The 24,489-nt window shown below is 33.3% G+C and overlaps 1 protein-coding gene across 3 annotated transcripts in view; it reads right to left on the bottom strand.

Moving 5' to 3' along the window:
* Map3k7 (mitogen-activated protein kinase kinase kinase 7) overlaps window positions 1-24,489 on the bottom strand; it is a 63,335-nt gene that overhangs the window by 31,646 nt on the left and 7,200 nt on the right. For all 3 annotated transcript variants that reach the window (XR_011707715.1, XM_027928282.3, XM_027928283.3), the window contains exons 2-9: window positions 16,305-16,415; window positions 13,186-13,251; window positions 12,667-12,712; window positions 11,773-11,911; window positions 8,560-8,684; window positions 5,724-5,852; window positions 3,872-4,002; window positions 1,971-2,052 (exon numbers count right to left, since the gene is read on the bottom strand). Coding sequence is in view for 2 of the 3 variants with exons in the window: in XM_027928282.3 (XP_027784083.1) it covers window positions 1,971-2,052; window positions 3,872-4,002; window positions 5,724-5,852; window positions 8,560-8,684; window positions 11,773-11,911; window positions 12,667-12,712; window positions 13,186-13,251; window positions 16,305-16,415 (829 nt within the window). In the remaining variant the exon portion in view is untranslated. The remainder of the gene's footprint in view (window positions 1-1,970; window positions 2,053-3,871; window positions 4,003-5,723; window positions 5,853-8,559; window positions 8,685-11,772; window positions 11,912-12,666; window positions 12,713-13,185; window positions 13,252-16,304; window positions 16,416-24,489) is intronic.

Here is a 24,489-nt window from a genome sequence, read left to right as displayed (position 1 = left end):
AGAAAATAAATGAAGAAAGTGATGGTAAGAAGAAGATGGTGCATGCCTGTAATCCTATCAACTCAGAAGGATGAGGCAGGAGGATCAAGAGTTCAAAGCCAGCCTCAGCAATTTAGCAAGGCCCTAAGCAACTCAGTAAGACCCTGTGTCTAAATAAAATATAAAAAGGGCTGGGGATGTGGCTCAGTGGTTAAGCATACCTGGGTTCAAACCCTAGTACCAAAAAAAAAAAAAAAAAAGAAAAGAAAAAGAGGAAAAAGGAGATAATAATAAAGTATATCAAATGAAAAATCACTCATTAAATCATTAAATTTGGTAATAGAAATAACTGGTCACCTTAACAAGAACAGTTCTGAAATAGTGGTATAATTGAAATCTGATTGGCGTTGCTGTTAGATAAAATGGGATGAAAAAAGCTAGGAATTTCAAATATAGACCATATTTACTCTGGAAATGATCCTAGTAGAAAGGCTAAAATTGATAATACAACAGAGAGAATTTTGGGGAAGGGCAGATAGGATATAGGGCTTGAGCAGAAAGGTTTGCCTTTGGCTAGAAACTTGGATAGTTCAGCCACAGTAATGGGAGAAAACACAGAATACATATAGGTACAGATGCAGGTAAGTAGGTGAATCCTGGGGGAGCCTGTATAAGCTTTCTTCTGATTATTCCAGTTTCCTCAAAGAAATAGCAAACAAGGTTAGCTGAGAGTGAGATGTGGAGAGGAAGTGTTTGAAGTTTGAGAAAAGAGGTCAAAGTATGGACTAATAATAGTATAATTGTCCAGCAGTGCTACATATGCACTTGAGGACTATAAATATGTGCTATCTCCAGTCACCTTCAGCTGCACTGACATAGGCAAGGAGTAGCTAAGTGTCATATTTAATCAGGTTGATTTCACCACCCAAGAGTAAATTTCCAAGGGGGTATCCGAGTTTACTAGAATTAAGTGGAGGTATGAAGGAAAAAAAGAACCTAAGAGGTCTGAAGGTCAGTGAAAAGGTGGGAGGATCAAAGGACTCAAGGTCACAATATGGAAAGGAGGAGAGGGTTTGGGAGTAAAGGGAGAAGGTAATGATAGAATTCTAGAGAAGTTCACTTTAAAATTCAGAGCAATAAAATTAGACTTTGAGAATAATTAGCCAATCAGTAAAGAAAATTAAAATAAATAAAACTATTCTTGAGCATGGGAAAAGAACATTAAAAATATTTCAGTAAAAATGAAATTTAAGAGTAGGGTAAACATGTGTACATGTATATACTTACCTTGTAGATGTAATATGGTAACAAAAATGCAAAATATTTTGAGAAGTATAATATTTCTAAGTTAGAATGCTATTTCTGTATATATATATATATATATATATATATATATATATATATATATATATGCTATTGATGGACCTTATTTCACTCATTTATTTATATATGGTGCTGAGAATCGAACCCAGTGCCTCACACATGCTAGGCAAGTGCTCTACACTGAGCCACAACCCCAGCCCTCTACTATTTTTTGATTACCACAAACTACCATTTCTTATTACTACTTCATATTTTAGAAAATGAGGAACTTTCAACTAAAGCACAGCTTCTTAAATAAGAGTCTCTTAGAAAAATACCCAAAAGTAGGGCATTCATAAAGAAGAAACATGTTGTATACATTTACAATAATTTCTAATATTATTTGATCTATCAATATCTATGTAGAAACTATTTTTTCAAATTAAGAATGATATTCACAGCAATATAATAGTCAATCTTTAAATTATGTAAGAATTCCAAGACTTGGAAGCAGGTTTAATCTAGATACCTTCATGAAGAATGATGCACCTGGAATCTCAAATTGCAGCTGATCATATGAAATGAAGGAATTAAAATGCAAATGCATCATTCATTCTTTCTTGATTATAATTCAAGGGGAAAAGATAGAAAAAAAATTAGGATATTATTCTTCCAATCTATCCATTTACCTGTACTAGTGGCAGAGTTGCTCTGTCCTTCATCTGAATACTGACAAGGATACTGTAATGGCTCATCTGCTCCTGGAAAGTACTATATATACAAAAAAAAAAAAAAAAAAAAAAAAAAAATCACAATTTAAAATTTCTGTAACACAAATTAAATTCTGTTAAAGAGTACATCTGAATTATCTTGTGAGATCTGACTGTAGCATAGATGATGCTTTACTTTCCCTAAGGCATACTGAATTTGGAGAGGCCTAAGTTTCTGATTTGACAAAGATGATGATAATATAATCTTCTCCCTTCACAATGTCAACTGTGGACAATGCCATGCACCTACCTAAGCCTCTAGTTTATATGAAGTCTAGACAGTCTTGAAGGAAATAACAATAAATATTTCTCTAGAGGAACATATGGAATAGAATAGTATTATTTCTCATAATTACATGAAACACATTTATGTTCCTTACATATTTACCAATGATGTAAACTTCCAAATTGTTGCAATGACTATTAGTTTGACAAGTGAGACTGACATGACATAGAATAATTATCAGAATATTTTAAATATCAATAAGATAGGCTTGGATATCTTTTTATGAATTTGAGATATGATACTGAAATTATTCACTGGACCAAAAAAAAATAGAATTTAGGGGAAAAAAGAGAAAAGTATTCTCAAATTAGACAAATCACATATGAGCACAACCACAATTTAAAAAACTTATATGACTCAAGTTGTGGTTACTCAAATAACCACAAAGACTAAGTTGCTTTCTTATACACATATCTTGAGGGCCGAGGTTTCTACAGGCAAATTTTAACCAGTTAGTTCATATGATGAATACGATGGTAAACTTTAGCCAATTAATTCAAGCTTCCTTGCCTAAGTTATTTTCAAAAGAAGACATTAATTCAATCTTTCACCACTTAGAAAAAAATCACTTAATTTGTATTTAAGGAAACTGCACAATCATCCTGCTGAACAAAGAAAGTGCTCTGAAATCCATACACTTTCATAAAGCATATGAAAATTTATTTCATTTATTTATTTAGTATTTGGGATTGAACCCAGGAGTGCGCTACCACTGAGATATAGCTCCAGCCCTTTTTATCTTGAGACAAAATCTAATTTTCTCAGGCTGGCCTCAGACTTGGATCCTCCTGTTTCAGCCTCGTAAGAAGCTGGGATTACAGGTGTGTGCCACTATGCCCAGTAGTACATGAGCTTATAAAAATTAAAGTACTACTTGATGGTTTCTGTTAGTGTTCCAAAATCTAAAAGCCTAAGATATAACAAATAATTCTAAAGTATTCAGTTTGCAGACCAGGAAAATTTGATCATCATTTTACAAGGGTTCTTCTAAACTAAAACATTCCATAAATTCTAGAAAAAAAGCTTAATTTTTTACTGGCATGAGAAAACCTGAAAATATGCAACCAAAAACAAACAGTAAAAACCACTCAAATAAATATGCCTGGAGAGTACAACCTCTCTAGTGCCCTGCATAAATGATTAATTTTTTTGTGAAACTCTGTATCGAAAATTTAAAATGTAGGTAGGCATGTAATTAAGAGTCATAATATACCTAAATCTTGTGAAGGCTTTAAATATCATTTAATTCAGCTTCTCTCACATTACAGATGAGGCAACAGGCCTAGAAACAAACATACTGTCCACTAATGTAAGCACTATGAAGCAAGTCCAGAAACCTCACCTAGCCATTTTTCCGTTGTAAAGAACTAAACTTTTTTTCTAAATTAATGTTTCCTTTTCTGATTACATGAATAATATCTACCCTAACATGGAAAATACATAAAATAATTGTGCTCTTTACTTTAAAAATCTATTAAAACTGAGTATATATTAAATTCTCCCAACCCAAAGCCCCTCAAAAGAAGGATTATACCCGCATCAAGTGAGTCATTATTTTCACAATTTCCTCCATGGAAGGGCGCTGAGAAGGATCTTTAGACCAACAACGAGTCATCAGGCTTTCAATGGGCTTAGGTAAATTTTTGATCAGTGGTGGTCGAGTACCTATAATTGAAAATAAGAAGTGGGGGAAGAACATATTTATCAACAGAATGGAGCCAGCTTTTTATACACATTCTAAAACAATATTTATTTTACAGATCTTGTAATTTAAGGGTTGTATTTTGAATTAATGAAAAGTATTTGTTGGGCCCTCAGGTTAGCATTTAGTCTATCTATGTATATTTTCATAATAGGAAACTATGCCTTTAAAAAGGTAAAATAGATTGTTTACAACAAATTATGGCAATTCTAAGACTGAGAATTAACAATATTTGATTTGTAATAAACATTCTTTTAACAAATAACTAAGGCTTAAAAATTTCAAATGTGTTTAGAAAATCATCTTCCATATTCAAAAAGTGGTCACCTATGGTGTTATACTCACTGCTTCCTAATAAGCCTTTTGTGGGAGGCAGACCTTTTGACTACTATGAATCAATTATTTCACAAGTTGAAAACTGCCAAATTTTTAAAATTATCAAGCCTGTAACTTTATTACTAAGGTTTACACTTAAAGAAGGCCTCAAATATGCAATCATTGTAACTTAACCAATTAGTAAGTTAGTTTATTTCACTAATGTTCAATCATTTACTGACAATTAATGGTGAGGAAGAGAAAGTAAACTCTCTTGGTTAATGTTCTAACATTCTCTACAATGATAATAAAAGTAGCAACATTAAAGATGCTCCAGGAAACTGATTAAACAGCTAAAAGTAGTGCAATGGTGGTACAATGTGACAGTCTATAAATGACCTAAACGGGCAGACATTTGGTTTTATCACTTGTGAAGCAATGAATAAAAATGAATTAATTAGGATGGTTATAATCAATATAATGACTGAAATAACAGTGATGCTAAAGTTAGGAAGGTTAAATAATTTTCCTTCGTAGTTTATTTCTCAAGGCAAATGCAAAGTAACTTCATTAATGAATAAGATGCATTATAACATCATATGGGGAGAGAAACATCATTAGAAATATAAAAGAATCAAAGGATTACAAGAACGCTGAGTACATAAGTTAACATGACTCAAAAATATAAGCACTGGAGTCACAAAGATCTGGATTTGAATTCCTGCTCTACCACTTACTAATCTTGTGATGTTAGGCAAGTTATTTAACCTCTCTAGGCCTCCGTTTGCTAATTTATAATATAAGAATGGGTGAGAACATAAAAAAAAAGGGTATGTGAAGTGCTTTGTGTTTTGCTTGTTTGTGCCTAAGTAAAATCTCTTATTATATGTTCTTGCTTTTTCTTCTTGGTGAAACCCTTGCCTCCCCAGGAGAAAAAGGATATACTTTTTCATTTATCATAACCATGTGAGATGAGATCTTTGTAATTTAATAAATTAACATTTATTTATGTAATTTTTTTTTTTCTTTTCAGAGTCTAGTCTGATGATTTTCTGTCCCCTGGAGAGAGACAACAGGCTCTAGCTGTGCAGTGATGGTCCTTCCCAAATCAGTACACTAGCAAACATCCTCAGCTCCATGAGGAGGACAAGACTGATTTCTGCATTGCCCCACTAGAATCTGGAGTTGAGAATAGAGACTGGTAATAAGAAAGTAGTCTAGTAACAAAAAATTGCACATTTTAATGTTAGGGAAAAACATTTTTTATTCAGCTCTCCTTATTAAAGTAACACTATTCCTTTTTAACAAGAATAATCTTCTAAGTAGAAAATAGAAAAAGTAAATTAAAGAAAATTTTATTTTCACGAACCGTTATGAACAGCCCACATAATTCGGAAAGCTGGGCCACCAATCTCATCAAAAGGTTTCCGACGTGTTATCACTTCCCAAAGAATAATACCCCAGCTGAAGACGTCACATTTTTCACTGTAATTGCTACCTAGAAAAAAAAGAAAAAAAAAAAAAAAAAAAAAAAAAAAATATATATATATATATATATATATATATATATATAAAATCTTGAAACTTTTTCCACATGAAATATAGAAACAACCACTTTCAGAATTTTCTGGGTACCTCAATATAAAACCAAGACAAGAGGCTGCCAGATGTACAGTGAAAAAATTATTCTTTCTGAAGTACCTTAAATTTGTTCAACAACTACATTTTTAAATAAATTAAGGATCAACCATACACTAAACAATCTACTTTGGAAAGTTATTTTCTATCCTTTTAATCAAGAGGCCAAGTCATTTTTATATATACAGACTGATAATTTCTCTGGGGCAGAGTATGAAATATTTGTAAATTCCTTTCTGTAATTTTTCTTTCTTTTTTTTCTTTTTCTTTTCTTTCTTTCTTTTTCTTTTTTTTTGTGGTACTGGGGATTGAATCTCCAGGGCCTTGTAAGTATAAAGCATGTGTTCTACCAATCAACTATACCCCGATCCCTGTAATTTTTTAATCTTAAAATTTCCCCCTATTCTCTAATGGGCTACACTACACTGCATGTTATCAGAGCAAAAGACATTTTAAATTTAGTGTTCTTTTCTCAATATATGGTGAGATAAAACTCTTAATTTGTAAACTTAAAAATAAGTTGTAAGTAATGGAAATTATGGCTAACCTATTTACAGGAACAGATTATAAACCAAAATTTACAGAACCACTATGGAATATGAATCTGCACAATAAATAGCCAAAAAACATACCTAAAACCAAACCAAAACAAATACCCACAAAACAACTTGTTATAAGGATGAAACATTATTATACTGATAGATTTTCATGCTAAGTAGTAGGCTACAATGTAGTACTGCAATGATGTCACAATCTTATTTGGGGTACAGGTGCTGCCAGATGATACATCTTTCAGACATATAGAAATTTTACAGTCTAATAGACTAAGTTTTGTTTTCCTAAACAATTAATGGTAACTATTACTCTTCTATATGAACAAATATTTTGGCTCTCCTTATTACAGTAACACTGTTCCTTTTTAACATTATAGAAAGTTATTAAATACGTATTTTTTTAAAAAAATGCCAAATAATATCCATTCTGTGTACGAACCAGAAGATATTATTTAATTTTGTGTAATTCGATACTTGTTTGTCCACAAACAGCTCCACTCAAGTAAAAGCTACATAGCATTTTTTCTTTCTCTGGGGTGGCTAAAAAACAAAGAAACAAAATCTTAGCAAAAATAAAAGAAATAAACTATAGCCAGAATCAGATTACTTAATGCAAATTTTATGGGCATTCATACTTTCTAACATATAAACCAGATAGCTTGAGTTCAACTTCTCTCATTTAAAAGATAATTTAAATGTTTTTATATAGAAAATTAGTAATAGCCAGGCGCAGTGGCGCATGCCTGTAAACCCAGCAACTCAGGAGGCTGAGGCCCTAAGCAACTCAGGAAGAACTTGTCTCTCAATAAAATACAAAAACGGGCTGAGAATGTGGCTCAGTACTTAAGCAACCCTGGGTTCAATCCCTGGTACCAAAAAGAAAAAAAAGAAAAGGAAAATTAGTATGTAAGGTCTGAACTACTCTTTTAGAACCTGAAAGTAAACATAAGCACCCTTTATTTTTAGTTCTTAGTATCAGATTTCTCTACCCAGTTATTTGCATTTTTTAAAGACATGCTCTTTGAAACTTTTAGCTGTTAATTTTTAATCGCTAGACAAAAGCACAGTTGATTATCATTTTTCCCAGCACTTCTATAAAGTATCTGTGAACACTGACTTAACACTGAATCACTACTTTTACAGAAAATATAGGGTTAAGGTTCCCTGATGTGTCCTATCACAAAATTTATAAACTAATCGATAAACAACTTAAACAACTTTCTGTGCTAAGTTTGCTTATTTAAAGAACCTTATTAACACGTAACACTGATTTACTAAAATTGAACTCTTAACTGTGAATCATGTCCAAATGAATGCTATCTAACACATGCATTTTCAGGTATTGTCTTACAAATTCACAGCCTTCTTGTCCCTGGGCATCATTAAAATTGGAAACCATTTTTAATAGCAAAAATCACCAATAAAATCATCTAAGTGGGGAAAATGTGGCTCTTAATAGATAACAAAATGGAGACCCATTTATATCATTTGTCAAACAAGAAGGTAGAAAATCAAGAATCAATAAATGATTAATATACTAAGACAAGAGAATAAAGCAAGCATAGAAAACCAAAAAAAAAAAAAAAAAAAAAAAGAAGGTGGAACTTCATCTAGTTTCAACTTACACTAGGAAGTATGCTGGGTGACTTAAAATGTGCACTGCTATACACATGGTATGTGAATAACAGAAACAGCACCCACCACAAGTGCTCATCTGGGGGTTACAAGTGAAGTGTAGTAACTAGGCAATTTTGTAATTATGGAATCTATGAACAATGAGGATTAGCTACACATGTGCTTGAATATGCATGAAAGATGCCAGACAATTTAAATTTTGCCATAAAATTGGGATCTAAGGCTATATTTTTAAAAGCCTTTTCAGACTTCTGTTTGTTCCTAAATTATATACTATGAAGAAATAAAACCATAGATACAGGGAAAATTTATATATACATATTCAATTCACATGGAGTAAGATAAATTATCAGTCATATCTTGTTTCTGTCATTGTACCTTCAAAAACTTCAGGTGCCATCCAAGCAGCACTTCCCTTGTTATTGGTCATGTGTGTCTGAATGTCACAGGCTGTACCAAAATCACAGATTTTTAGAACTGTCCCCCCTGCAACCAGCAGCAAGCTGTTTAAAAACAAAACAAAACAAAAAAACACAAAAAGTTATAAGACCAATATTTGATTCTACAATAAAAGAAGTGACATTTGTGAGGGTAAAAGGAGTTAAACAAAATAAATGTTATCATTAAACTTCTGTGAAATGTTATCTGGTCACTTTAAGAGCCAAAGAGTTCAGAGGAATATCAGTAAAAATTAACTGACCATAATCTAATGCTATCTTAGGGAGACTAACACACTCACATTTTGATGTCCTCATTTCTAGCTCCATAATCTGTCCTGACCACAATATTCCCTGGCCAAAATAAAGCAAGGGGTTTATAAAACTTCCAGCAGCTCAACATTATGGTATCTGGAAGTAGAAGTCCAATCATAATATGTATTATTATTTGAAAAATAATGACATCATATAATTAAAGTAAAATATACCAATACAAGAAAAAATAGTCTTTTAAATATTTTCATTTTGAAGATATTTCTAAAAATGTTCAAACTACTTTTTTTTTTGTCTAGAATATGTATGTGTGGGAAAACATGTAGATACAAATCTACTATGGTTAAAATAACCTACTGAAAGGTTTCCAGAAAATTTTCAGAACTTAAGATTCTCTAGGTGATATTATTACCCAATTATAATTATGAAGAGGCACTTAGGTATTGCTTTGATGACAAATAAATAGAGATGGGTAATATAATTTATAAAAATCATACTATATTTATATTCAACAGTCATTAGAATATGGGAACTAATTTTAATTATAAATTTCATAAACTTTGTATATATAATTTTATACTTAAATTCTAATTGGAGAGATTTAGAATCATTTTTTTCATTTCATTGTGACTAAGATAGCCATCTCTATAACACCAAAAATACTCCCATGATAATTCAAATGGAAAAAAAAATGCTTAATGCAATTTACCTCTATACTCAATTCAACAACAAAAAAACCTCCCCAACTTATTGTTCTTGTTAGAATTCTTATTACCCTTTACTCAAGGCAATACAAATACTCTGTAACTGGTTTCCTTATTTCATCCTGGTAAAAATCTATATATCCAAGTAATTTTTACAAATGCCATTTATAATTTGTACTCCTTTTCTCATAAGTCTTCAATAATCTACCAACCCTGAACATGACATTCAAGGCTCAATGAAATCTGAATTTAAATCTTGTGGGCTTACTGTCACAAAGTTAAGACTGAAAGCACATTGTAGTTTCTGAGGTACATGTGAACGAACTTGCAAAGGATAAATAAAATAAAAGAGGGACACAGTTCAACGTGACACTATGTAAAACTCCTCACCAAATCATCAAGGGTCCCTTCTTTATGTGCTACTCTGGGAACTGTTCTTAATCAGAGAAGCTGTTGGTTTTCCACTGACAATAAGACTTAGCAGGTGTGTGTACATTCAATTGTATATGAAAGCGTAGCCATTCCACAAAATTCCCTTTCCCTAGTACATTATAGGAAATCAATTCTAATTCTAAAGTCTGACTAGTATACTGGGTGCCCCAAAGATGATTTGTAATACTATAGGATGAATCAACTAAAGAGATGCTGAAGGGAAATGAAGGACCCAGACCTAACTTCTTGTAAATATTAGTGGCATTTACTAGCAAAAGAAGAATCCTTTGGATTTTATTAGGATATTTCTGGGCAGTCATGCCAGGCTTATGAAGTAAAATCTAAAATTTATGGGATATATTGTTGAAGGATATTAGGGTCACTGGTTAAACTATTTGATTAATGCAATATAAAAGATGTTAGAAAATGTAAATAACTTCCTTGTGTAAGATATTTCTTTATATATATTATTCAGTAACCAGTCATTTGTTCCAAAACCAAAACACATCCTAATAGAGATGAAAAAGGACACTGTTGGGTGTTGCATCTGATGGTTTTGGCTCCTTCAGGAAAAAAAATATTTTGTGCCTCATGCTTACCTAAACCCTTTGAATCATTAGTCATGTATTACTGTGAGAGCTATGATTCTCAAAAGCCTGTTTTAAGCATTCAACTCTGTGTTAATAGAGTGGGGGTGGGGGAGGACTAAATATCAGTAAGGAAAAAAGGGGCTAAGTGATTTCTTTTTCACCGATCAAGACAGATAACTAAGACATGGGAGACACATGAAAAAATAAAAATGTCATGAATTTAGAGCGTAAACATTATTTTACCAGGGATATGGGAAAACAGAATTCATTTTAAGTGTGGAAGTAGAAGGCACACTTGCACCAACAACAATTTCAAGATTTAGAACTATGTAGAGTACATCAGATTAAACATGAGAGTGATGAATTATAACAGAAGGGATGCTTTAATGTTTTAAGCCAGTATCAAGAAAATGAAATAAATGAAGACTATACTGTTACAATGTGACTGATTTCCTAAGAGAAATTTCATGTGGAGGGAAGAAGATATGTGGAGATGCTCTTAGTCTTTCATAGGTGAGTACAGAAGGAAAAAAACTTAGACAAAAAAATAATAATACATTTCATGTATATTTTCTTTAATTGAATATCTAGACAAATGAAAAAATCCAAAAGTTTTAGCCTTTTAAAGTTATTTAAGGAATTTTATTCAAATTCTTTCAAAATCCCAGGATTCTTGATATGGAAAAATATGGAATAATTTTAATTTCTACCCAGATGCCAGAAATTCCTTTTGCATTCCTCTGAAAGGACAAGTAATACCACTGTAAATTTTTGTGAAATGTCTACTGTGTGTGAACACTGTGCTCATTGTTAGGAATACAGAGGAACAATATGTCAAATTTGTCTTTGCTCTTGAAATATGTCTAGAAGTAATATTATATACTGCATACACAAAATGAGATCAATAGGCTAACAGACTCTAGAAGTCTGATAATCTAAGGCAGGAGTTATAAAAGATAAAAATCTCCCCAAAGACAACATTCTAAAATATAACCTTAGATAAATGACTAAATGATGAAGAAATGAGTAAATATTCTTGACTCTGCTAAAAGGGAAGAGAAAAAAGAAACTCATGGTCAACAACTACCTTGAATTAGGGAATAGGCAAAGAGTGGAGAGAGACAGGGAGGGAAGTGTTACATTATTAGAACTTACTTTGGAGGTTTCAGGTCCCTGTGAATTAGAGCTTTGGGTTGCATGCTGTGTAGGTAAGCCACTCCTTGGGAACACTGTAAACACCAACTCATTGCATGGGCGGCAGTGTAATATGGCAATGGTTCAGCACCATGAAGCACTGCAAAACAAAGGCACAAACTAAAAAGAACTTTATTGCATATAACCAAAGACACAATGTGAATGCAAGCTCTTTCAGAACACATGGTCAGGTATTTTTCTACACCTGTTCCTATTATTAGTCCTGCTCTCAATTTTCTTCTAAATAAAAAAGATGGAAATATGTAATAATTTTGAGTGGATAACAGCCATAAATACCTAACATTTAATAGGATTTCAATTTAATGTTATTTGTACATCCAAATTAATATACATTACATACTTTTTCAAATTAATAGTCACACAGAAATGTAAATGACAAGCAGTGTTAGTCACACTACAATAAAATAGATGCACAGAAATAGTACAAAACTAAGATGGGCATATCAAGATATTTATAATTATACTGTCTATAATAACTAAAAACCAGTACTTCAACCAAATAAAACAATGAAGTTCTAGATAACCCATTAACAATGAAGGAAACATAGACAGTAAATATAAAGTACAAATTTATATAAAATGTTAATTTAAAAATCAATGTAACTGTTTTATAAGTATAATCAATTTGAAAATTGGTAGACTTAGAATTCTAAATCTCACATACTAATGTAGCATCTTATCTTTTCATTTTTAATCTTTAAGAGTTTTTTTAAATGACTTACTTTTGGAACTGTGATGGTAAACTGTGAAGAACATTAAATAACTTATAGTTTGTATTACAAGTTTTCAAATTATTTTAATCTACCAGATAAAGACAGGTCTAATGACACTCACCATTATATAAAGAGCCTCCTTCAGCATATTCCATCACAAGACACACCTAAAGGAAACATGCCAAAAGAATTAACTGGATTTATATAGCATCTTAGAGCCCTGGAAAACTAAATTCAACCTCTTGATTTTATAGGTACATTAAAAATTATTATTTTGGTCTTTATCATGTGTGCTAAACTAAGAAATGAAGGGGTGATATCTATGACTTAAACACTTTGTCTTCTATGTGTCCTCTAAGAGTGGAGATGAATATGAAAATATAATCACAAAATATTTTGGTGACTTTCTCTAGTACTAATAAGTAGATGAGGTTAATAGATAAGGCCACCTAAAACAACTCCTCTAATATACTGTTTCACTAAAAGACTAGAAACATATCAAATACACAAAGTACAACTGTTTTTTTCAGAAATATACCTAAGAGAGTAGATCAAAATAATTTCATGTACTACATATTTGCATACATCTGTCATGTCATTTCTTCTAGACAAGATGACAATGAAAAAGTGACAAACTTACTGGATTCAAGCAAGCTCCATACAACTTTACAATATTAGGATGGTTCACACGGGATAACTGCCGAAGCTATAACAAATTAAGAATATTTTTAAAAAGTGATAGTTTTTGAGGTGTTAATTTCACAACATTATTAAATGTGATGGTCATACAAACTATTTGTTTAAACCATTCAACAATTACTATTTACCATGTAGCAAGCTCTGTGGTCTCAGGCACTGAAAATACCAAGTGCCGACCTAGAATGGCACAGAATAGTTTGGCACTCCAGTAGTTTAGCTGGGAAGACAGGCAGATAAACAAATACTTGTAAACAATGTGCAGAGTGCTATAACAAGAGTTATGAAGAATGCATGAGCACACAGAAGAAACAAATCCTGCCAAGAAATGTTAGGACATCATCTCAGAGACGGCAGTGAGCCGAGTTATCCAAGCCAGAGGCCACTCTACTTTTGTCATCCCTGTCTTTGCAGCCACTGCTGATCTTAGAGTCTACCTACTCCCATGTGGCCCAGTTTTATTTGATATTATATAATCATCACAACACTGCAAGGAAGGTAATATCCTTTCTGTTTTAAAGACAAGACCTTAAAGTGAAGGCCTAGAAATCCTACAGATTGAACTTTGGTCTATCTGACTTATAATGTGTACTCTTTCTGTACATTTGTCTCCAGTTCCACCATTTATCTCTTAAAATAATCCCCTCCTATCCATTCTCACTCTCTTAGTAATTCCAACCTGAATTGCTGCAGTAATTACTCTAGCTACCTCCTAGCCAGTTTCCCTACTTCCGGTTTTAATCTTCAACGATCCAATAATTCACACTGATGTTTATGAGGGTTTGGCTGTACTCATTTCTTTTGTTCCACATCTAAACTTCTATAAATCCATCAAGTCCCAAGTTTTCAATTCTGTGAATATTTTAGGGAAGTTGTCACATGTGCATTAAGGTAGGTTGAAAATCATAACCTAGAGCATACATGTGTGTATATATACATACATATATATACTCTTAATATTATAGTTACCATATTTAATATCATTATAATATATATTATTACTATATTTAAGTTTCTATAGGTGTTTCACATCTAGGAAGATGGGACAAAATGGGTTAATGTATCCTTTCCACAAAACTGCTTCTTGGTCTCTTCTCCATTTGCCTTTCTATTCTGCCTTTAACCTTTTGCACTATTACCTACATTATGCTCCAGCTTATATTAAGTCCACTGAAGTCTCTAAATCTTTTTACTATATGCTACTAGAAAGCTTTGTCTCTCTACAGTCAACATTTACAGATTTGGGGTCCTAACTGAAAAACTAACATGACTCTTTACTATATTTATCATAAATATGTACTTATATTTTATTCTAGTAAGATTCAGACAGCAGATTATTTAAGCACTTATCCCATTTCCCCCCTAAGATGGTAAAGGCCTTTTTTAAGGTATAAACTCAAAAGGATGGAAAGAATGTGAAATGAGAAAACAGAAGCACACATTTTTGGAAGCTAGAAAGCTAATGACTAGCAATAACAGACATAATAGATCTAAAAGAGCTAAAAACTGCAATTAGAAAAACATTAAGAAAGAATCAACCAGACTGTTTTCATAAAACCTCCAAGAGATTGAGTGGTAGTACCAGATACCTATGCAAATGAGCCAGTAAACGGGGATAGGGAAGAAGTCGTGGAAAATTCGATCCCCAATTTCCTCCCCTAACCTCCAATAGCTCAATGACTATCTCAGGGCATCCAAACAGAAGACTAGAGGCTAATTCTTTAGGGACAGTACAACAAATAGCTTCTGGATTAGGGGACACTAAACACCAAAGTGGGTGTCTCTTGGAAGCAGAAAATTTAGATGGGAGAAGCTATAGGGGATTATAGTTTCTTATTATACAGTCTTAGAGAACAACTGGACTCTTTAAATTACATGTGTGTACAAGTTAATTTAAAAATTTTCCCATGCTATTATGATCTTTTGGACTTTTGATTCCTAGCATTTAACACACATGCATCCCATCCATCTTTGTGACACTGTCATTGCAACAGTATATGATGACTGTATCTAACTATAAACAAAAAATTGGGACTAAGGTAAGGCTGAGTCTAGATTCCTAGAGCACACTATTAAAGATCATCTTCCTTTAATAATTAAACCAATCATCAGTGTTTCTCATTTCACCCAGTCAATTATAAATCACTTCATCATATCACAATTAAATTCTAATTTCTTTAAAATTAAAGGCATGTGGTGGTACATGCCTATAATCCCAGCGACTAGGGAGCCTGAGTCAGGGGAATTGCTAAATATGAGGCCAGCCTAAGCAACTGAGACCCTGTCTCAAAATAAAAATTAAAAAGGGCTGAGGATGTTGAAAAGCACGCTTGGGTTCAATCCCCAAATACTGACAACAAAATGAAACAAAGCTTATTTTTCCATGTTATACATTAAAAGAAAAAAAAGTAAGTATATTTCGAAATTCTGATTAAATGAGAACAGATATAAATTCAGAAGCTTTATAAGGTAAAGGTCACTAATCCATTGGCAAATGAGATTAAAAGTGTAAAGCACTGATTTAATCAAATACTGTGATCTATATACAAAATAATACAAAGTTAATATAATAAGGAATAAATCTAATAATATAATGACCTCATGATTACCAAACTTGCCTTCATCATCCAATCTGTGAAAGAACAGAACTGTAAATTTTCATGCTAAATCAGGAAAAACTAAATTTGAAGTTATTTTTCCTTAAAATAATCTCATTTGAATTTCTAAAAATATTAAGAATGAATGCATAAATTTCTTTTAATTTTCAATAATGAGAAAATATTTTTTTTCTATTTCAAAATTAAAGTAACATGCCTTAAAATAGATGAGATACTATTTTAATTCAGGGATGAATTCATTTAAATTTTAAGTTTATCCCTAATTTAAAATCAGAATTAAAAGTGTGAATGAAAAAATATTTCTATGGTACTACCTTTGGTTCAACCAAATTGATGTTCATGTATACAGAGAAATGACAATTGAAAAACGATGCCTTTGATAATATTAAATTCACAGAGTATCTCAGGTGAAGGATTACACAACAGAAATAAAATCTCAACTTACCTCTACAATAAAAGCTTTCCTCTCAGATTCACTTTCTATTTGTTTAATAGCAACATCTTTTGCTCTCCACTTAGCTTTGCAAACTACTCCAAATGCTCCTCTTCCAACAACCTAAATGAAAAGAAAAACCCAAAAGAATCAGAAGCAAATAGATTCAGTTCAAATAAACACTGGAGACAATCAAATCTGATTAAGAAAATTTTAGAAATCATCCATATCTGGATTTGCCACTGGGTAAGAAGTGATTTTGATTAAAGTAAAGAGATAATAAAATGTACTGTTTCAATCTGTAAAATAGATTGTACTGTTTCAATGGTCTAGACACCCCTTCATTTTCAAATAAAATCAAAAGCAACAAACCAAAACATTATTTGAAGGCATAAACAATGTAAAGCATTCTATTAATTATAGAAAAAAATTGAAATAGGCAAGATGAATGAACAGAAGATGGTTCAGAAAAATAAAAAGCAGAAACATAATAATTATAATAAATGTTTTAAGCTATTGTATTTAAAAGCAAAAAATAGCTTTGAGTAATTAAGTAAGGATAGTGAATAAAAGAAAGGATAAAAAATATAATTAAAGATGCAATATTGAAAGATGGACAAAATGCAGTATTACCTATACAATAGAATATTATTCATCAGGAAAGAAACAAACTACTGATACATACAACACCACAGATGAACCTCAAAAATACCATACTACTAAAAAAAAAAAAAATACTAAGGGCTGGGGTTGTGGCTCAGTGGTAGAGCACTCGCCTAGCATATGCAAGGCCCTGGGTTCGATCCTCAGCACCACATAAAAATAAATAAGTAAAGTGTCCAACTACAACTAAAAAATAAGTATTAAAAAAATTATACTAAGTGAAAAAAGCCAGTCCACATATCAGATTCCATTTGTATGCAATGCCCAGGAAAGAAAAATTTATAGTGTTATAAAGTAGATCAGTAGTTGCTTAGTTCTGAAGGTGAAAACTGGAATTAATGTAGCAAGTATCTTGCAAAGATGATGAAATATTATAACTGATTTACTGTAATGGTGACCAACTGGGTAAATTTGCAAGTCACTGAACTGTAACATTTCAAGAGGGTGAATTTTATAATATGTAAAATATATCTCATTTTTAAAAATTAAAAATGATCAGCTGTGTATCGTATCACTGTCTGAAACTAACAGATATCACATGGGTCCATCACTTGGTCAAATTGTTTTATTTTTATTTGAAATTTTCCATACTATAAAAATAACAATGGAATAAAACAAAATAAAAATTAGCTTTTATACCTGTTAGAACAACTCTCTATATAGCATATATTTTCTATGTAGACAGTGAGCTCCATGCTTTACATACATCACCTTATTTACACATCCATAGAAGGCAAGTACTAATGCTATCCTCATTTTACAGAAATTAGATTTAAATTAAATTTATAGATTTTATAATAAGTTAGATTTATAGATTTAAAGAAGTAAATTGACTTCCCAAGGATATGCAGCAAACAAATGGTACAGTGCAGTTTAATGCCAGGCAGTCTAATACTAGAATGGTAGCAATCCTAATTTGTAACACACATAATGTCCTCCATATGCCAGACAGCAGTTATGTCTTCTCTTGGAGGAATTTTCACTTTAGGGAAACTTACATAAAACTCTTCTATAACAAAGCTGACTATAGCTAGGATGATCAGATGATTTATTATCTACATAGGGACACTTTGTAGGGGGCATTAATAATGACTATACCAGACAAGGAATAGTTGAACATGCCTGTAATACCAGTCACTCCTTGATTGGCTGAGGCAGAAGGATATCAAGTATGAAGCCCGCTTCAGCTTTAGTGAGACCCTATCACAAAATAAAAAATAAAAAAGGACAGGGGATGTAGCTTAGAGGTCGAGTACCCCTGGGTTTAATTCCTGTACAGAATATAACAACAACAACAACTATTCCAGGACAGTAATTGTAATCGGGAATGTATGGACACTCTAGCCATGGCTCAAATTATACTTCATAAATCATTTATGTATAAAGCCACCCAAATGGTCAACCTCTGCTGAATGTTTACCTCGTGCCAGATATTCTTCTACGTGCTTCATGCACTAACATGTTTCATTCTGCTTCATTTTAAAGGTAAGAAAATCAGGTCACATGATTACAAGATCAGATAGTCACACAGTATTCAGAGAAGTCAGGATCTGAAGCATAGAGCATATATTTTTCAACATGCTCTATATGCAACTTTGCCTTAAGGAAACAAGGATGCCTCTAGGCAAAATTGCAAATTAGGCCAATATTTCTGGTGGCCAGTCCTTCCTTTGGTAACTTTCTCTTTTATGCTTCGTAACTCTGGACCTCAGGGTCCTCCAGCTGCTTAGGCACTTGGTCTCTTCCAAACCTCTAGTAAGAGAAAGAAACTAACATGAATCATTTGCATATCATCTAGTTACTTTACTATGAATGGGTAGTGGTTACCAGGCACCATTAAAATAATGAAAAGAGCATGCCCAGGGGCTGGGGTTGTAGTGTGCCTTCCTAGCACATATGAGGCACTGGGTTTGATCCTCAGAACCACATAAAAAGAAATAAATAAAATATTTGGGGTTGGGGTTGCGGCTCAAATGTAGAGGGCTTGCCTAACATGTGTGAGGCACAGGGTTTGATCCTCAGCACCACATAAAAATAAATAAAATAAAGGTATTGTGTCCATCTACAACTAAAAATATTAAAAAAAAAAAAAAAAAAAAAAGAGGATGCCCAGGCTCTAGAACCTAATAGCCTTGAATTTGCACGTAGTCTCTATTTATTAGGTCTTAATACTGGGCAAGTTAATGTCCTTGAGCTTCTGTTTTTCTTAACAGTAAAACAGAGATGCTTACAATTTTCTCAGTAAATAACGATAGGGTCCACAAATGAAAATTAGGCATTTGTATAATTACTACAAAAGAACAGTAAGTGCTTAGGGTTGGGTGTGAATCAGTGAACAGAGCTGTAGTACTCAAATTTTCTCTCACAGTAAATTAATATGGATAGTAAACAGGGCCTAAAAGTTTTTCAACTTTATGGCCACATCAGACTAAGAAGCTATGCACAGAAACCAGTCTAACTATAAACTAATGATTATAAAGTAATTTAATGTATTCTTCAACCATATATTACAATATATCAAAGCAACTGGTACTTAGTAGGACTCCCTTTCATTTTTCTATTCTGAGGAATGTTCACACAGGGATTTCAAACATCACCTCTATCTGTGGATCATGCATCCCCTTCTCAAAAAAATTGTGTAGGGTATATATGACCAGTTGTGATCCACAAGTGCCACCTAGTGATGAGATGATATCTAACTCCGAGCTTTCAACTTAAAATTATGGGAACAAACAGTGGGCAAATGAGGACATAATAAATTTTTCCCTTTTGCTCAAGAAAGCAATTTTCCAGAACACCCTGAAATATAAAACAGGCACATTCATGATGAGAGCCTATGGCTTCAAGAAAACTCCGTTCTCATTATAGTTTTAAGATATTTTATAAACAGAATGAAATAATAGGATCTAAAGGCAAGATGTCCAAGGCTGAACACATACATAGATATGACAGAAATAACTGCAATGAATTAAAAGGAGTAAGGCTATAAGCACAAAGTCAATGCTTGAGAATTAAATTTCTATGTATCAAAAATGACTTCTTTCCCCCCAACAGTATAAATATAGATATATTTGGGGTAAAAAGAAAAAGAATTTGTAAACAAGAGACCACTATCTTCATGGGATAAAAGGAAGGTACAGAAAAATTCAAGACTAAACAACAGTAGTATTTCTTTTTAAAATACTTAACAGCTGAAGAGGACCAAAACTCAGAGTCCATGATGGAGGTTAAAGACTTCACCCCCAATCTGACCTGTTCCAGAAAAGGCTTAGGAATTCAAAGGCAGAAAAAACTTATATTGGCCTCACCTACTCCTCACTTAGACCCCCAATAGGAGGCAGCCTCACAGAATGTCTTGCAAACAAGAGAAGACACAAATGAGTAAGAATAGTGGCAAAAGAGATAAGACAGAGGGAGGCTATATCCCAAGCTCCCCTGGCCCCAGAACATGGAAGTGATCAGGAAAAACTGACAAAAGAGGTAACTGACAAAAAAGGTAACTGACAAAGAGTCTTCTGACAATGGGAAGGAAGCTATTATAGGGCAGAGTGTTAGGACTTACATCAGAGGCTGTTGAATGAAAGACTGCTCAAAAAAAGGGGGGCTTAATGCAGAGAACAGGCTGAGTTCCTGAGGATCAATGAAAGTCAAGTAAAAGGCCTAGTTAGCAAGCAGGGAGAAATGGGCAACAGCTACCTGAAAATGAGGCTTTATGAAAAGAGAATAAATGAACTTCATTTCTTTACTCCTTATACCAACAACTCTTGAGGGCCTACTATATTCAGCTACTGTTTGGTATACCAGAAATACAGAAGTAAAGACAGAGGCCTTGATCTACTGTGAAATATAATTCCTAATATATGGGGCCAGTGGAGGAGAAAGAACAATTAAAACATAAAAGGATGAATAAAAACAGAAAGCCAGACTGTTTTTAAAAAGACACACAGACAATAAAAAAAAACGCAAGGACATTATGACAAAAACTGGTGACAGCTTCTGATTGGGAAGAATAGGAGCCCATCTGAGGAGGTTATTAACCTGATATTTGAATGACAAAGGGAATCAACCAACATGAGGGAGAAGAAACAATTAATATAAAGTCCCTAAGAGAAAATAGCCTCCTTATTCATAATATTTGAATTCTATCTATGGTCTAGGCACTATTCTGGATTATAGATACAAAGCAGCAAACAAACGAAACTGAAATCCTTACTCTTGCTGTTTATATTCTTAGGAAGAGAAACTGATAGATAGGAAGAAAAGTATACAAAATTTCAGAAAGTAAGTGTGCTAGGAAAAAGAGTAACATAATTGTATATGTGTTTACATGTATGTATGCACTTCCCCATCAACCTAATTTTAGATAGGCCTCACTGAAGAAAGGTGACATTTTATTAATGACCTAGAAAAATACTTAGAGTGTTTAGTGTGGTTGGTGCCTAGCAGGGAAAGAGAAAAGTGATTTAAGACAAGGCTGGAAGGATAGGCAGAGGCTAGATCCTAAGTGGCCTATATACTACAAAAAGCAGTTTGGATTTCAGTCTACGTGTAAGTGGGATGCAGTGGAGAAATTTAAGGGAGGAGAGGTGATAGGATTTCCATTAAAAAAAATCATTTTAGCTCTTATGTGAAGAATACATTACAGGGAAGAGAGAATATATAAGAGATGTGTTAGGAACCTATTACAGCAGCCTAAATAAGAGATAGCAGCCTTGAAGGAAAAGAGTGATGGGGGGCTGGGATTCTGGCTCAGAGGGACAGTGTTTTTGCCTCGCATTCTTGAGGCACTGGGTTCGATCCTCAGCACCACATAAAAATTTAAAAAAAAATAATAAAGATATTATGTCCACCTATAACTAAATAATAATAATAATAAAAAGAGTGATGGCAGTGCAGAAACCTGAGGATACCAAGTTAACAGGGCTTGCTGATGGTCTGCATGCAGGCAGGATAGGTAGATAGGAAAAGAGATGAATCAAGAATAATGTCCAGATTTCTTTAAGAAGAATGAAAAGCAAGTTTTTAAAAAATAACTCAATTTAGTCTTAATCATAAAATTTAAGATACCAACTAGAGATCCAAATAGAAGTTTAAAGTAAGAAGGTAAAAACATGAGTCAGGCGTCTGTGAAGAAGTATGGGAAAAATACAAATGTGGGAGTCATCAGCATATGGAGGGTATTTCTTGTCAATTTCTCATGAAGCCAATTAGATGAGATTAAAAAAAAAAATCCCAAAGCAAAAAACAAACCAACATTTAGATATTGTAATCTGAGAACTATGTTACTTTGAAGCATTTCGACTTCTTGGGGGATGGGGGTAGGTACCAGGGATTAAACTCAGGGGCATTCAACCACTGTCACAAGCCAGCCCTATTTCGCATTTTACTTAGAGAAGGGGTCTCTCTGAGTTGCTTAGCACCTCGCTGTTCTCCTGCCTCAGACTCCCCAACTGCTGATTACAAGCTTGTGCCACTGCACCTGCCAGCATTTCAACTTTGAGAATACAACACTGGGAACTAGCAAATACTAAGAAGGAACAGTCAGTCAGATGGCAAAGCATAAGACTGTCACAGAAACCAAGAGGAAAAAAAAATGTTTTCAGAATAAAGCAGCTATAAGAATAATGAAAGCATTAAGCCAGTGGCCCTCAAAGGGCAGTTTTTGGTTCAAAAGCATTAGCATCACCTGGAAATTTGTAAGAAATGTAAATTATCAGGCTCCTACTCAGAATTAGTTAGTCTAAAGGTAGGGCTCAACAGTGTGTTTTCCCAAGCCCTCCAGGTAATTATGATGTTTGGTAAACCACGCATTAGGCTACAACATCAACAGCATAATACAATATTCCAGTGGAAGCCCTCACATAGACCAAAGAGTCCTCCTTCTCTTGCTGTATTATTTACATAAGTTTTCTTAAGTGCCGAGACATCATGCTGGGCAGTAAAAAGGGAAAAGAAGGGCCGCACACGCCTATAATCCCAGCAACTTGGGAGGATGAGGCAGGAGGGTCCCAAGCTAGAACCCAGTCATGGCAACTTAGAGAGGCCCTAAGCAACAAAGCAAGATCCTGTCTCTAATATATAAAAAAGGGCTGGGGATGTGGCTCAGTGGGTTCAAGCATCCCTGGGGTTCAATCCCTGATACGAAAAAAAAAAAAAAAAAAAGGAAAATATTTATGACTGAAGAACGAACTCTTAAGTAACTAAACAAACCTTGATTGCACCATATAGCACTCACAAATGTGACAGAATTTAAGTCTCATCAGAACCCTATGAATATATTAGATTTTTTACTTCCATCTTAGGAGAAAACCAAGGCTCCAAGAATTGAAGTTATCTATTCAATATCACAGAATCAGTAAACCACAATCAGTTTTCAGATATGTCTCATGAAGCCAAAATAATGGAGGCTCCACAAAGTTCAGTCCAGTGCCCTATACAAAGGAAGCATTAGAAAAAGCTACTCACAAGTATATTACTACCAAAAACAAGCAACTTTTCAAAAGATTATATTCAAATTAGACTTTTAATAGTTTAGAAAAGGGTTTTTTAAAAACCTCATATTTTTAAAGAAACAAGCAATTTGGGGTTAAGAGAAGGCGTAAATAACGGGCTTATGGTAATCTCCAAAGATGGCTACCGTCAATTTCTTCTCTCTCTGCAATTTCCCAGTTTGTATCTTCTTCCCTTGAATCAAGTCTAGCCAAGGACTACTTTAATCAGTAGTGTGATTGAAGTGATGTTTTACTTTCAAAACCAGGGCTGAGGAGGCCTAGCAGCTTCCATTTCCTTCCTCTTGGAACCCAGCCACGTGATCTAAGAAGCCCAATTGATAAGGATAGGTCACATGGAGAGCAACTGAGTGTATGGTTGAGAATCAAGTGATCTCCCAGCAGATAATGGCACCACTCAGCCAGAAAAGAGTGAACCATCTTGGAGGCTCTAGCCTAGTAAATCCCTAGATTACAGTAATATGTGTTAAGATACAAACAAAAGTGTATTCATTTTGATCCAGAAATCGTGCTTCTGTGATTAATTCTAAGCAATAATCAGACAGGTATGAAAGGACTGTTCATGTTAGTTTGCAGTATCAAAAAAAAAAAAAAAATCAGAATCAACCACAATATAATCAACAGAAGATTAATTATGAAATATTTCCATCATAGCATTATTCACTAACTCCTCTTCTTCTGTCCAAATCTTACATGCTGATACTTTCTAGGGCTCAGTCTTTGGTCCTTTTTTTCTCAACGTGCTCTTTAATCTCATGACTTCATACTCTTAAATCTTCTTTCCATCCAAAAGTTTTACCCAAGATGGAGATATATTTAAAAGTGAAAGGCCAAGGTTCTACAGGTATTTCAAGTCTAACATGTCAAATACTGACTTCATTTTCTGTCCCTTTCTTTTAGCATATAGAAGTTCACTTGACTTTGATAAAGTAGATTTACAAATTATAAAATAAACAAACAAACAAAAAAACCCTTTTTGCAGGGAATTGAACTCAGGCACACTTTACCACTAAGCAATATTACCG

This window comes from Marmota flaviventris, chromosome 6 (assembly GCF_047511675.1).
Source record: "Marmota flaviventris isolate mMarFla1 chromosome 6, mMarFla1.hap1, whole genome shotgun sequence".
Classification (NCBI taxonomy): domain Eukaryota; kingdom Metazoa; phylum Chordata; class Mammalia; order Rodentia; family Sciuridae; genus Marmota; species Marmota flaviventris.
The sequence above is the reverse complement of the archived record's forward strand: the minus strand, read 5'-3'. Positions and strand labels throughout refer to the sequence as shown.